This window comes from Xylona heveae, assembly GCF_001619985.1.
Source record: "Xylona heveae TC161 unplaced genomic scaffold L228scaffold_11, whole genome shotgun sequence".
Lineage (NCBI taxonomy): Eukaryota > Fungi > Ascomycota > Xylonomycetes > Xylonales > Xylonaceae > Xylona > Xylona heveae.
This window is the reverse complement of record NW_017264203.1, coordinates 110,183-122,509: the sequence shown is the minus strand read 5'-3', so window position 1 is coordinate 122,509 and position 12,327 is coordinate 110,183. Positions and strand designations below refer to the sequence as shown.

The 12,327-nt window shown below is 47.5% G+C and overlaps 5 protein-coding genes across 5 annotated transcripts; 2 read left to right on the top strand and 3 right to left on the bottom strand.

Annotated features, from left to right (window-relative positions):
• Positions 1 to 114: 114 nt before the first annotated feature.
• L228DRAFT_250276 (NmrA-like family protein) lies at positions 115 to 1,879 on the bottom strand. The gene is made up of 3 exons (XM_018333284.1): positions 1,348 to 1,879; positions 800 to 1,049; positions 115 to 748 (listed from the first exon to the last, which is right to left on the bottom strand). Exons 1-3 carry the CDS (start codon positions 1,606 to 1,608, stop codon positions 261 to 263), a joined length of 999 nt encoding a protein of 332 aa, XP_018185405.1. The 5' UTR covers positions 1,609 to 1,879; the 3' UTR covers positions 115 to 260.
• A 1,702-nt stretch (positions 1,880 to 3,581) lies between these two features.
• On the top strand, positions 3,582 to 4,932 carry L228DRAFT_250275 (hypothetical protein). The gene is made up of 4 exons (XM_018333283.1): positions 3,582 to 3,682; positions 3,752 to 3,993; positions 4,053 to 4,473; positions 4,534 to 4,932. The coding sequence occupies exons 1-4, from the start codon at positions 3,590 to 3,592 to the stop codon at positions 4,693 to 4,695; spliced, it is 918 nt and encodes a 305-aa protein (XP_018185404.1). The 5' UTR covers positions 3,582 to 3,589; the 3' UTR covers positions 4,696 to 4,932.
• A 126-nt stretch (positions 4,933 to 5,058) lies between these two features.
• On the bottom strand, positions 5,059 to 6,780 carry L228DRAFT_285255 (hypothetical protein; the record flags this gene model as incomplete). Its single annotated transcript, XM_018336321.1, has 2 exons — positions 5,059 to 6,335; positions 6,465 to 6,780. The coding sequence occupies 2 exons, from the start codon at positions 6,778 to 6,780 to the stop codon at positions 5,209 to 5,211; spliced, it is 1,443 nt and encodes a 480-aa protein (XP_018185403.1). The 3' UTR covers positions 5,059 to 5,208.
• A 320-nt stretch (positions 6,781 to 7,100) lies between these two features.
• L228DRAFT_256869 (MFS general substrate transporter) lies at positions 7,101 to 9,176 on the bottom strand (the record flags this gene model as incomplete). The annotated part of the gene is made up of 3 exons (XM_018333950.1): positions 7,101 to 8,391; positions 8,511 to 8,963; positions 9,024 to 9,176. The coding sequence occupies 3 exons, from the start codon at positions 9,174 to 9,176 to the stop codon at positions 7,360 to 7,362; spliced, it is 1,638 nt and encodes a 545-aa protein (XP_018185402.1). The 3' UTR covers positions 7,101 to 7,359.
• A 774-nt stretch (positions 9,177 to 9,950) lies between these two features.
• On the top strand, positions 9,951 to 12,138 carry L228DRAFT_285253 (P-loop containing nucleoside triphosphate hydrolase protein). The gene has a single exon (XM_018336320.1). It carries the CDS (start codon positions 10,021 to 10,023, stop codon positions 12,064 to 12,066), a length of 2,046 nt encoding a protein of 681 aa, XP_018185401.1. The 5' UTR covers positions 9,951 to 10,020; the 3' UTR covers positions 12,067 to 12,138.
• Positions 12,139 to 12,327: the final 189 nt, after the last annotated feature.

Here is a 12,327-nt window from a genome sequence, read left to right as displayed (position 1 = left end):
ATGTACGAAAAGCTACGGTCCCGGGAAATGGTACTCCTTTGAATGCCCAAGTCAAGTTAATGTATAATAACGAAATGACGATACAGTACATTCCCTTATCATCATTATTTAAAATTATCATCACTGTTTAAATTGATACGGTAGTGTCATGTCCCAGATTTATTGAATGCCAGTATGGAGTATTTAATACCAGAACCGCAGTGCGCTCGTTGGGATTAACCCTAATCCACTGAGTCACTGACTGTTATATAATTCCCCGCTCAAACCAAAGATTCTCTCACAACATCCTCAAAACCCGTCGGCTTGCGTCCCAGCAGCCTCTCCAACTCCTCCGCCGCCGTCACCTCCGTTTCGCCCTTCCGTATCGCTTCAAACACCGTCGCCCACTTGCGCGCCGGCTCCCCCGCTTCCCGCCCCTTCGGCGCATGCGAGCCGACTTCCTCCCGCACGATCTCCGTCGCAGCATACTCGTCTACACTGATTTCTTTTACTCGCACTTGTTGTTTCACTCCCCCGGCTTTTATTTTTCCTAGTATCTCTGCGGTTTCATTCAGACTGTATGCCCTCGGTCCGCTCAGCAGCATCACTTTGTTGGTATACCGGAACGGTGTATTCGACCGCCCTGTCGTAAGATACTCCCTGACCAACTCCGCGCTGGCTTCGCCCAGTTCGTCGAGTTTCGCCCATGCGATTCCGGGCCCGGACCCGTCGTGCGGGATACGTATTTCGTCCGAAGGATGAGACTCGTCTAAAGGATGAGATGAGGAGCGATGAGAACCAGGCTCGGACGAGGACGTACCTTTGATGTTGAAGAAGCCGGTATACATTGGCCACGACTCGGCGTAGAGACCTTCGCGGATAGAGGTATACGTGAATTTTGGACTGGTGTCATCTGAGGCAAGACTGTGGAGATAGTTTTCGGTCTTGAGATGGGCTCGCATCACATGCGCGGCGGTATGGGAAGTGCAGTCCCCGCCAAAGGCGAGGGAGGTGTAGAAGATATGAGACACGGAGCTGCGGCGTGCGGCGTCGATGGTCCGTTTTTGGATCTGATTGTGTCAGTGATTTTATTTTGTTATTTTTTAAGGTTTGAGAAGGATTGAGAAGGGAGGGGGGTTTGGTTGGCTAAAGCGTCAAAATGGTAAAGGAGTAATGGACTAAAATGTAGATATTGTTGCAAAAGAAGCAAAAGAACATAAGGTGGTAATGGAATAAAATGGTAGTAGAAAAGGCTTTAATATAGTAATGTAGGAACGCAGCATCGAAATAAACCAAAAAAGGGAAGAAAGAAAGAAATGAAAAAGGAAAAGAAAAACAGTGTAAAGGAGAGATAGAGCATAAGCGTACCGTAAAGCGAATTTCGTCTTCGAGGGTGGGATAAGAAATGAGCACGAGGCAATCAACATGATCGAATGCACGTTCCAACGACTCTGCGAAATCGTAATCTGCCCGACGCAGCGTCACGCCCGCATCGACATATTTCTTTGGGGTCTTGTCCGGATTGCGCGAGATGAGGATGAGATCCTTTGGGTCAATTTTTGTGAGGAGATACGTGTAGATGCTTGTTCCGAGTTTGCCGGATGCAGGGAAAATGGCGACTTTGGTCATGATGTTTTTTGGTATTGTCTTTCCTTTTCTTTTTATTTTATTTGTTTGGGTCTTAGGTCAATGATTGTCTCAAGCACGACTTTGTTCAATGGCTAGGGCTTGGACTTGAGTCTCAGTGAGCGTATGATGAAATGGTCAATGCATTGGCACTCGTCCTTTTATATTTGTCTCTGAAGGACCTGAAGGTTTGTCTATTATTAATAGGTAAGGCAGGTTTCCCCGCTGTTTCGTATAAATTATACGTACAAGGACCAGCACAAGTCATGCGGTGAAAAGATAGTGGAGACATAGAAGGTAAACAATTAGTTAGTAATCAGTTGATTGGTAATTGCGGGTGAACAATGACGCCATGTCAGAAGTGAATGTACCATGTGTGGCACAGTAAATAAAAGAGTTTATGACAAATATGCCTGGCAATTTTCTTGAACGTATATATATATATATATATCTCGAGACATAGCGACAAGATTGGACAGGGAAGTGCCCGGGATGGAAGTCGGTATACTCGTATGTAAGTCACCTCATTGATGCCGTTGAGCGTATCGCTTTTCTTATCGTGTGGAGAAAACGAAATACAGTACTAGGTCATAAATGAGTACTGAATCTCTGATTAAGGATTCTAACTGTCTGCAATGTTTAATTGTAAATTAATCCATGACTACATGAGTAAAATTTGTTCTAAATAGACCATTGAATAGCTAATATTATATAGTAAAAAACAAAAGTATTTTATCAGGTTTAGAATTATAATAGTATTATATATCCTCTTAATGTTAATTCTGTGTTTCTTAATTAATTGCTTATATAGAATTTTGTGTTTTGATACAACAATAATCTCTAACCTCTGCTAAGAAATTATTTCTTTTCTAGATGTTTAGAGTTCTTAGTATTAAATTAATAGAGATAACTATACTTAAAGATTAAAGGTATTATAACATAGTCATGATTGTTTTGATATTATAGTCTTGATTAGAACTTGTTCATGTTACCTAACTATAATTATTCTTTAAGTTTTTTAAAAGAAGATATGCTTATTATATATATAGTAGCTTGGCTAGTTAATGGTCAAAAGAACAAATAAGCAAAAGTCTCTAATCTACTACCCATAAGCTATAACCATAAGCTACTGCCAGCTTGCTATAAACTACCTCCCTATTCCCCTTGCCCCCACAGTACTCTAGTTATACTTTAGCTTATAGCATTATAAGGTTTAACCAAAGGGCCCCGGCCCCATGGGGCTCGGCTAGGTCTCCGGTCCGTCGGCCAAACTAAAGTTAGTGATTAACTATTACTGACTTAGCTCTTCTTGGGGAAGAAAGTTCCCCATAAGACAAACTCAGGTACGGATTGTTTATGCTGCAGCATCGTAATATTCTCGTCTGCAGGGACACACTCTTTGACTACACTCATTCCCCGTCATTGTCGATGTTCTTGAAAGGCAAGAGCTCGCTAGTGAGATCACACACATCTTTTTGATCCATTCTGACGCTTCGCTCCTCCTCCATACTTTCAATTTGCAATTAAATTTGTCCGGCTTTCCTTGTTCTGTCAAGGCGTTATCACAACTATTGATTCTTCCATTCTCCTCTCGCCGTCACTCCATCTTCTCTCCCTTTCCCACTTTCCACTATCCTCACGCTGTCAAGAACGAAACCGGATGAATATTGAGACTTGGCTAGAGCGAATATCTGGCGCTTCTGTGTCAGAGACATCTGGATCACCAGTCGGACCATCCTCTCCTCCAACGAGTCCCCCAGAAGTTTGTCTGCGTCGCAGCATGTCGGCCATGTCCTCTCCATCACAAGGAACACGTTCCGCCAAACGGCGCCGAACTGGCATTGAGCCTTCTGATCAGTCTGCCCCTCTCGAGACCGCCTCTGAAACTTTTGAGCGCACCAGTACTTCATCACGTCAGGGAAGCTCGTCTAGAGATATTGTTTACGAACTGCGTCTTGCAAATCCGTCAATTGTCTTCGAAACTATGCCGACGATGCCTTTGCCTGACGCTGTCAAATCATTGTTGAAGCATCTGCAAGATGGATTTGGGTTATATGTTATTCCGTATGGTCTAAAGGTAGATTGGTTAAAGCACACTTTGCAATCTGTTGCTACCAATCGAACTGACTATTTTTTTTTTTTGAAGACAAAGCTTCACGATCCTCAATCAATTCTGACCGAAATAATTCCCGAATCTGCCTATTTTGATTCGAGCGAAATGTCTGATCATACTATTAACACCTTATGGAGCGAGCTTGAAAGGGTGCGCCTTGATGCAATCGATTGTGAATCATATGCAAAAGACGAGAATGCTTGGTGTCTGGATGTTGTGCAACCAATATTATCTTCTGACAAGCATGAAAACAGCAAATTAAATTTAATCAGCGTGTAAGAATCAATCCCACCATTTTATGAAATGCAGTCATCACTGAATGGTATTTCGACAGGCAATCCCAGCAGATTGATCAGTCGCTCCTTCCAGTCACAAGAGATGGCGTGAAACATATTAACAAAAAGACCGACTACGCTTTCTTTTTCTCCCCTCGAGACCCGGAAGTCTCGGGCCTGTATCAAAAGCTGAGCATCGGTGGTCGTGGCATGCAAATCAGCCACACCACCGATGCTTTCAGCAAGAGAGTGACACTGTTCTCCGGAATTGAGGTCAAGGCGGCGGACGGGCGCAAGTATGAGGCACTAGCGCAGCTAGCCAAATGGCTAGCTGCCAGCCTCGAGATGAACCGGAAGCTTGGAATTCTGGCTCAAGGCGAAAATGCCGATCAGCCTGGTTGGCTCTTGCCAACCGTAGGCCACGTCGTCGTGGGCCATGACTGGCTCACGTATCTCTGTTACAAGGCAGAAAATGTCGTGGTAAGTGAACTGGACAGTGTCACTTGATGGGGAAATGTTAATTTTTGATATATCTTTTAGCGTGTCCTGGGCCCCATCGATGCACTCTCGGCGAACAGCAGGTCAATTTACGGCATAATCAAGCTCCGTGACCTGCACCGCCGAGTCAACAGATATGCTACCGATGTCTATTGGCCATGGGTACGAGACGAGATCCTCCGGCCTCTGGCCTCGAAGGCGTAAAGATTGCAATGAGGGTTCCCGAGAGATGACTACATTAGCATCAAGAATTTATATGGCTGTTCTTTTTTTCTTTTTCTCTTTTTCTTTTTTCTAGATTTGATACCAAGAAGATGTTATGGTGGCTCTTGTGGTGATGGCGTACCATTCCCTTTGTCTTATCGTGTTATGGATTTTACCACCATTACTGTGAACCATGTGTGTATTTGCTATGGTGGCTAGATTTAAATATTCCGAGCTTCAATTTCCATGATTATGTTTTATTCCATCTACCACTATTGTAACAGAAGATGCATCTGAGGTTCTCCACTTGGAATACAATATTCCAAAAGCTAGAATGTAAATTGACAACTACTACCATGCTAAACCAGGTCGCTACTTGGCTGCTCTCACAGCCAAGCTATATTATGATAAAGAATTGGATTTTCAACTCGAAATTCGAAATTCCTCCGCGGCCTTCCCCCCTCCCGCCTCCGGGTGAGATGGTGAGACATCAAAGTAAACAACGTAAATATATCATTCCTTTACTGGGTGCTTTTTCCCCAGCCATCGGTCCTGAACCGCTGATGAAAGCGTACTACTCACGTCGTCGCCGCCCTGCTCGCGGAACACAAGACCGTCAACTGCGCTACAGACAACTTCAAACTTGCCGTCTTTCCGGGCCCGTGCAAAAGTAATAATCTTCTTCAGGAGGTCCGCGTATGTACGAAGCGCGTCTTCGTTCCTGCGCTCCCACCGCTGAATGTCGTCACGGATGTCAGTCTCTTCAATGTCTTCAAAGAGGCCGGATTGATGGTATGCTAAAACGAAATTTGGATTCTGCGCCGCCCACAGCCGGGGCAGCTCGCCTGCCAGAATGCCAGTGTCTTTCTTGCGCACTGAGCGGGTTTTGATGTCGAAGACGGCGGCTCGTGGGATTAATTGTGAGCCGTCTTGAAGGATCGTCAATTTTTGTTCTTTTTGTACTTGGGGTGATGATGTTGATGACGGCGAGGAAGACGACGACAACGACAACGACGGCGAGGAAGACGATGATGATAATGTAATAGAAGTCGACAGACGCGATGCTATCGTACTCTCACCCAAAGCCAATGCCAGCGTATCATCGATACTACTTTCGTCCGTCGGCTTAGGACTGTCGGAAAGCTTGCTTCCAGGCGTGGTATCATTCGGCACCAAATCTTTATAATACCCATCGGCGGCAAACCGGACCAGGAAGTTGAGCCCACCAAACTCATACTGCACGATACGCTGATGGGTGTCTGATCCCCTGACATCTGACTCCCAAGTGGTATATGCCTCGGGAAAAGTATGTCCAAACCCGCGCACCGCATCGATCAGTTGTGTCGGGGAATTTTCTCGCCGGACGAAAAAGACGGTATTGCCAACCGCCTCGACAAGGAAGCGAAAGGGCCGTTCGACCCGGTTGAAGACATGCCGTAGGAGGTTGCCCAATGTGCTATTGCACGCGAATATGTCAATGGATGACGTGGGAAAGTTTGGGTTCAGTGTCAGAAGTGCTTGCACGGCTGGTTCGATTGGTCGCGAGGGATACTGGGCCGCGTTCTTGTCGCGGAAGTAGGCCCCGCCGTCTTCGGGCAGTCGTCTAGGTGAGTGTAGAGGTGTCCAGGCTGGTGGTTTACCTATTGGTTATTATAGTATCGTATGTAATTAGCATATTTCGTTTTCATTGTTCTTATAGCTGTTACAGTATGAGAAGTGCCGTGTAGTGGGAAATATAACTGAAGTGTTCAAGCGAATTAATGACTTACCAGGGACTAAAATAGTGGGGGTCGCTTTATTCATCCAGTTAAACGTTGCAACGTCTTTGCAGTTCACAATCTTGAGAGAAGCAGAATGTTCCTGCTCTTTGTTGTCATTTTCATCTTCACTGTCACTGAATTCAATGAGATCGGTTTCATGGGTCTGGACTCTTTCCAGGATCTCGCCCAGAGGCGGTGAAGCAGCGCGTGGTACTTCAACCGGTCTTCCTCTGAAGTTGGATCTGCCTCTTGCAAAATAGCCTCGTCCCGCTCCTCGCCCTGGTGTAGAGCTTGAGCCACGATTGCTTTGTCGATTGACATACATTTTCTTCTTACACTTGAAATTTCGCAAATTATATGCTCAGCTTCATTCCAGGAAGCAGAAAGTAACAAGAAATGGCGCGGGAAAGATCGCTATTTAGAGCGCATCTATCGTTGCGATTTAACAAGATCGCATGGCTTTGAATTGTGGCCGCTGCCGCAGTCCCGTAATGCTATCAGGCAGCCATGCATTTTTATGAGATTGGACAAACAAGGAAACTTCAGCATCTTTTGCCGCGCAAGGCTGTCGGCCTTTTGATGACCTTTGCACTGTATCTCTGTGTATAATGTACAGCGCAAGGCTGCGAGGCTGCGAGGCGGCAAGGCTGCAACGACACAACAAGGAAACCCAAGGGGACACGTCACTTTGCATCGCAGAACTCCGGTTCTGTGCACGTTCTTGTTTGATGTTTGCCTTTATGAGAACTAGGCTGCTGAAGACCCCAATTCATTGCGTCAGAAAGCTGAAGAGGCGTATCATAATATTTGCAGTTCTCAGTAATGCAAGCACGAGCAGGAAGAAAAGCATAGATGGTGACAGGGGATCAATAGTATCAAGTAAACAGCATCCAGACTACCCCGCTCATTCTCCCCCCGCTGCATATCCGCTCGCTCTCCGCAGGCGCTCACCCCAGAACCAGAGCATAATGGGCGCAGGGACACCCACGCCCAGGGCAATAAACGCCAGCACACTATTTCCCCATCCATAATCCAGGGATTGGTACAAATATGGACCAAACAATGGGAAACCAAACCCTGTGAAGCCTCGAAGCAAATATACGGCTCCCGTCGCGCTCGCGGCATACAGTGTGTATGCATCAATCAAGTATGCGCTCGTGCACTGAAACCCAATCATGGCGCCACAGGCAAATAGTCCGATGCCAATGTCAGGCACGATCCACGAAGTGTGTGCCTGTGCGGACCAGCCGTACATGAATATGCCGCAGGGAATAAGCAGTGAGGCGGGTAACATCAGAGGAAGACGGTATTCTGGTTTTGCTTTCGGGGGGTTGGCCTCGCTGCGCTTCTTTAAGAAGCGATATATTCGATCCGCGCACAGCCCACAAATCTGTGAGCCGATAAAATATCCGGTGCCAAGAGCAAAGTAGTTCAAACTGCCAATGCTTGTGCTTTCGGCATATCTATCGCGCCATAGATTGGGGAAGGTCGATAAAACAAGATACATGAGTCCATAAAGGTAGGCATAATATAGGGAAAGGACTTGGACAATGGGCTGAGTTGTAAACAGGCGGATGGGACGCAGGAGCGAGCGGCGGTACAGCTGGCCAATCGACTTGTGCTGGGCGGCGTTCTCGATATCGTAGGGGGTCTGAAGCAACCTGTTACCGGTTTGCTTTATGAGCTCCTTCTTCCGCCGCTCAAGGATCTTCGGCCGGTATGTTTCGTCACGGACGAAGATCGCGCCAAGGATGATCAGCAACGCGTCGAATATGGACGTGGCCCAAAAGGACCAGCGCCAGGTAGAGTACTGTGTGACGAATCCTCCTACAACTGCACCCAACGAGGGTCCAATGAGGGGTCCGATGTTGTAAATGGCAATAGCCCAGCCACGTTCGTCAGGATTGAAACAGTCGGATATTATTCCTGAGCCGACCTAGTGGTCTAAATTAGATGCCTTGACGCGTGAAGTTTTGAGGAAAGAAAAAGGATAGGGAAGATGCTAATGCATCAAGCGCTGATGGAGACGAAAGGAAGGAGGACGATCGAACATACAACTAGCCCCGCGCTTCCTCCTATTCCAGCCAAAAGACGGAATGCAAGCAGTTCCCCCTTGTTCCGCGCAAAGCCGCAGCAAAGGTTGAAGATGAGGTAAAATGTGTTGCCGGATTGCAAAACAACAATCCGCCCGAATAACTCGCAAAGTGGACCCAAAAGAAGAGGTCCAATGCAGTATGTCAGAACAAATGCTGAGAGAACAAGCTGTGCTTCCACGTCAGAGTGCATGTGCATTTGATGTGAGATTGTTTGTAACGATGGAGCCACAATCGATGAAGAGAGCGGCATCAAAAACACGGAACCAGAGACAATCATGGTGGTTGTCCATTTTCGTGACTTGGGCCAATTCCGTGGATCTCCAGGATCATTTTCCGAGAAATCGACTATATTGTTGGAATCGTCCTCTCCTTCTTCTTTTTCTTGTTGACCATGAGAGGTCAAAGCATTGTCCTTTTCATTGTTTCCCAATTTGTTCCCATTTTCGAGATCCTCGTCATTTTCTGCGAAGACTGTCGATTCGTTCTTTAAGTGGCCTTGTCTACCAATTGCAGATTTGGGCTCTTGATTTTGGGGCTCATTCAAGGCAGAACTCGTGTTGAGAGAAGATTGTAGCTTTGTGGCTCCTGTTGTTTCAGTCCCCGATTGCTCACTGTCCAAGGGCATTGTCTGAAGGGGACGTGAGATTTATTACTCTCGCCTCAATTGCTATGTTGTTGCCGACTCTTCCCAATACCGCGGCCTTGCGTCTGAAGCAATGAGGGTCCTTCTCAGATCAATTGCAGGCAGCATCAAATCTCCAGGAGTGGTTTTCTGTCCTAATTTTTTTTAATTGAACTATTACCTGAAGCATAATACCCCAATGGCGAATGACTCATTTTGAGAAGTCTAACTGATCGTCCCTTTCAATCAGCAACGCATGGCAAATTACCAATCTTCAATCAGCAACGCATGGAAAATTACCAATCTGCGCAAAGAGATGGCGTGCATGTAGTGAGTCATTGTCCGTGCCATATACCGAGCCGTTCTTCGTTTCCTGATTCGCCCCTTGAATCAACTAGAGCGAGCACGACATTACCAACAACAGCAGAGCAGGATAATGCCTGTTCTGAAGTCCGTGGGAACTGGTAGTTCCAGGTGTAGTCGTCAACCTGAGAAAACGATTCAGGACAGTGTTGAAATCCCAGCGACTGAATCAACTTGGAGCCGGGCAACGGGTATGTTGAGACGTCCCACTTAGCGTCACTTCGCAAGCAATCCCCAGGTGAAAGCTAGTGGAGTTATAGCTGGGGAAACGTGAGGCGAACTGTTCCGCTTAATTAAACCCCAAGAGGGAAATTGTAGCGCGACCGCGCGGGAACAACGCGTCTCACCGCTTATCCATTTCGCCGCTCTCGTCAACAGTTCTAGTAACCATCGCCTCAGCGTCATTCATTGCAACTCGCAAACCTCTATTTCGTCATGCCAACCGTGCCTGCACGGCTGACAGACGGATTTGCCCACATTGAAGATGGTTGAATGCCCAATATGCAGCAAGCCCGTCAAAGAATGGGACATTAATAGTCATATTGACTCTGGATGCGAATCGCATGTCCAAACATCGTCGCCACCATTAGAGCCATCGGCCGAAGACAACGGGCCAGCAGCATCCTCTACTCAAACACCACAAAAGCCAGGGTCAAGCAATAGCAATGTTGCAGCATTTTTCCAGCCGTCGTCGGTGAAACGCGCAGCTGCTGCTGCAAATGCCAATGCGCAGTCGGAATCAATTCCGAGCGTTAGACCAGTTCCATCCTCTTTCTCAACTAGAGCAGCCTCTTTATTGTCAGGAGGAACAAATGCTGCACCCCGTAACGGTACTTTGACAGGCAGTGGGATAAAATTGGGCGCTTCCAATACTGCCTCACCTCCAATTCCGCAACCAACGGCCTTGACCAACGGCACGAAGACATCTGCTCCAAATATCAACAGCAACGGCGACAGCAACAATAACAAACGTCCTCTTGAACCCGAATCTACGCCTGCAAGCACCACACCCGCACACAGTGAATCACCATCGGCTGCCAAGCGTCAAAAAGTCACCAATGCTTTCCAAAAAGCTGCCCCTCTCGCTGAGCGCATGCGCCCACGTACACTCGATGAAGTATGCGGACAAGAGCTGGTCGGGCCATCAGGGGTACTTCGGGGGCTTATCGAACAAGACAGAGTTCCTTCCATGATCCTTTGGGGCGGAGCAGGTACGGGCAAGACCACCATTGCGCGCGTAATTGCGCACGTGTGCGGCCGCAGATTTGTCGAAATCAACAGCACCAGCACAGGGGTAGCAGAATGCAAGAAATTGTTCGGTGAAGCTCGGAGTGAACTAGGCTTGACCGGCCGCCGGACAATTATCTTTTGCGATGAAATCCACCGATTTTCTAAATCCCAGCAGGACGTGTTCCTCGGACCGGTAGAGTCGGGACAAGTGACGCTCATTGGAGCCACGACAGAGAATCCGTCATTCAAAGTCGTGCCGGCACTGCTTTCGCGCTGTCGAACATTTACTCTGCAGAAACTCGACGACGAAACCATCACTGAAATCCTCCAACGCGCATTGCAGCGCGAGGGACACAATTATCTTCCTCCTCATCTTCTACCCTTTCCTCTTCATGATGATTCCAATTCCACTCTTCCACCACCACAACAATCAGAATCGTCTTCCTCTCCTCCCTCTCCCCCTCCATCCTCCTCTTCCTCCGCCGCTCATCATACCCCTAACCTCTCCACATCTGCATCTGCATCTACATCTACATCTACATCCACCTCTCACATTTCCGAGCTCCTCTCCCCGCCTTTCCTCTCCTACCTCGCCTCCTTCTCCGACGGCGACGCCCGCACCGCACTCAACCTTCTCGAGCTCTCCCTCTCCCTCATATCTCGCTGTCCACACATTACACCCACGCAACTCAAATCCTCCTTGACCAAAACCCTCGTCTACGACCGCGCCGGCGACCAACACTACGACACCATCAGCGCACTCCACAAATCCATCCGCGGCTCCGACCCGGACGCCGCCCTGTACTATCTCGCCCGCATGATCCAATCCGGGGAAGACCCGCTCTTCATCGCGCGCCGCCTCGTCGTCGTTGCATCCGAGGACGTCGGCCTCGCTGACAATTCCCTCTTGCCACTGTGCATGGCCGCTTTCAATGCCGTTGAGAAAATCGGCATGCCTGAAGCGCGTATCCACTTGGCGCATGCCACTGTCGCTTTGTCACTCGCCAAGAAGAGCACTCGCTCTTATAGAGGACTCAACAATGCCATGGCCGCGGTCGGAAACGAACCGGGTGTCGCCGGACTCCCGATCCCGTTTCATATCAGAAACGCACCGACAAAACTTATGAAAGAACTCGGGTATGGCAAGGAGTATAAGTATAATCCCCATTACAAGGATGGCAGGGTCAAGCAGGAGTATTTGCCGGAAAAGCTTTGGGGGAGGAAGTTCCTCGAAGATGAGGATCTCGGGAGTCTCGTCGATGAGGATTTGGTTGGAGACGAGGTGTTTGGAGATGAGTAGATAAGGTGTAGGATCTATAAAAAAGGAATTATATTGTATGAGGTATAGTAGACTGAATACATTTGTCGAAGCTTATTTCACGTTATCCTTTCTATATATATATTTGTATATATCTATATGTACGTGTGTGTGTGTGTGTGTGTGTGTGTGTGTGTGTGTGTTTCTTGCAATACCATTGTTGCAACTTTATCTATACCTCCCTAACAGTCCAATATCCACACTCTCTTCTCCGCACGTCTCATTATCTCATACTCATCAGCA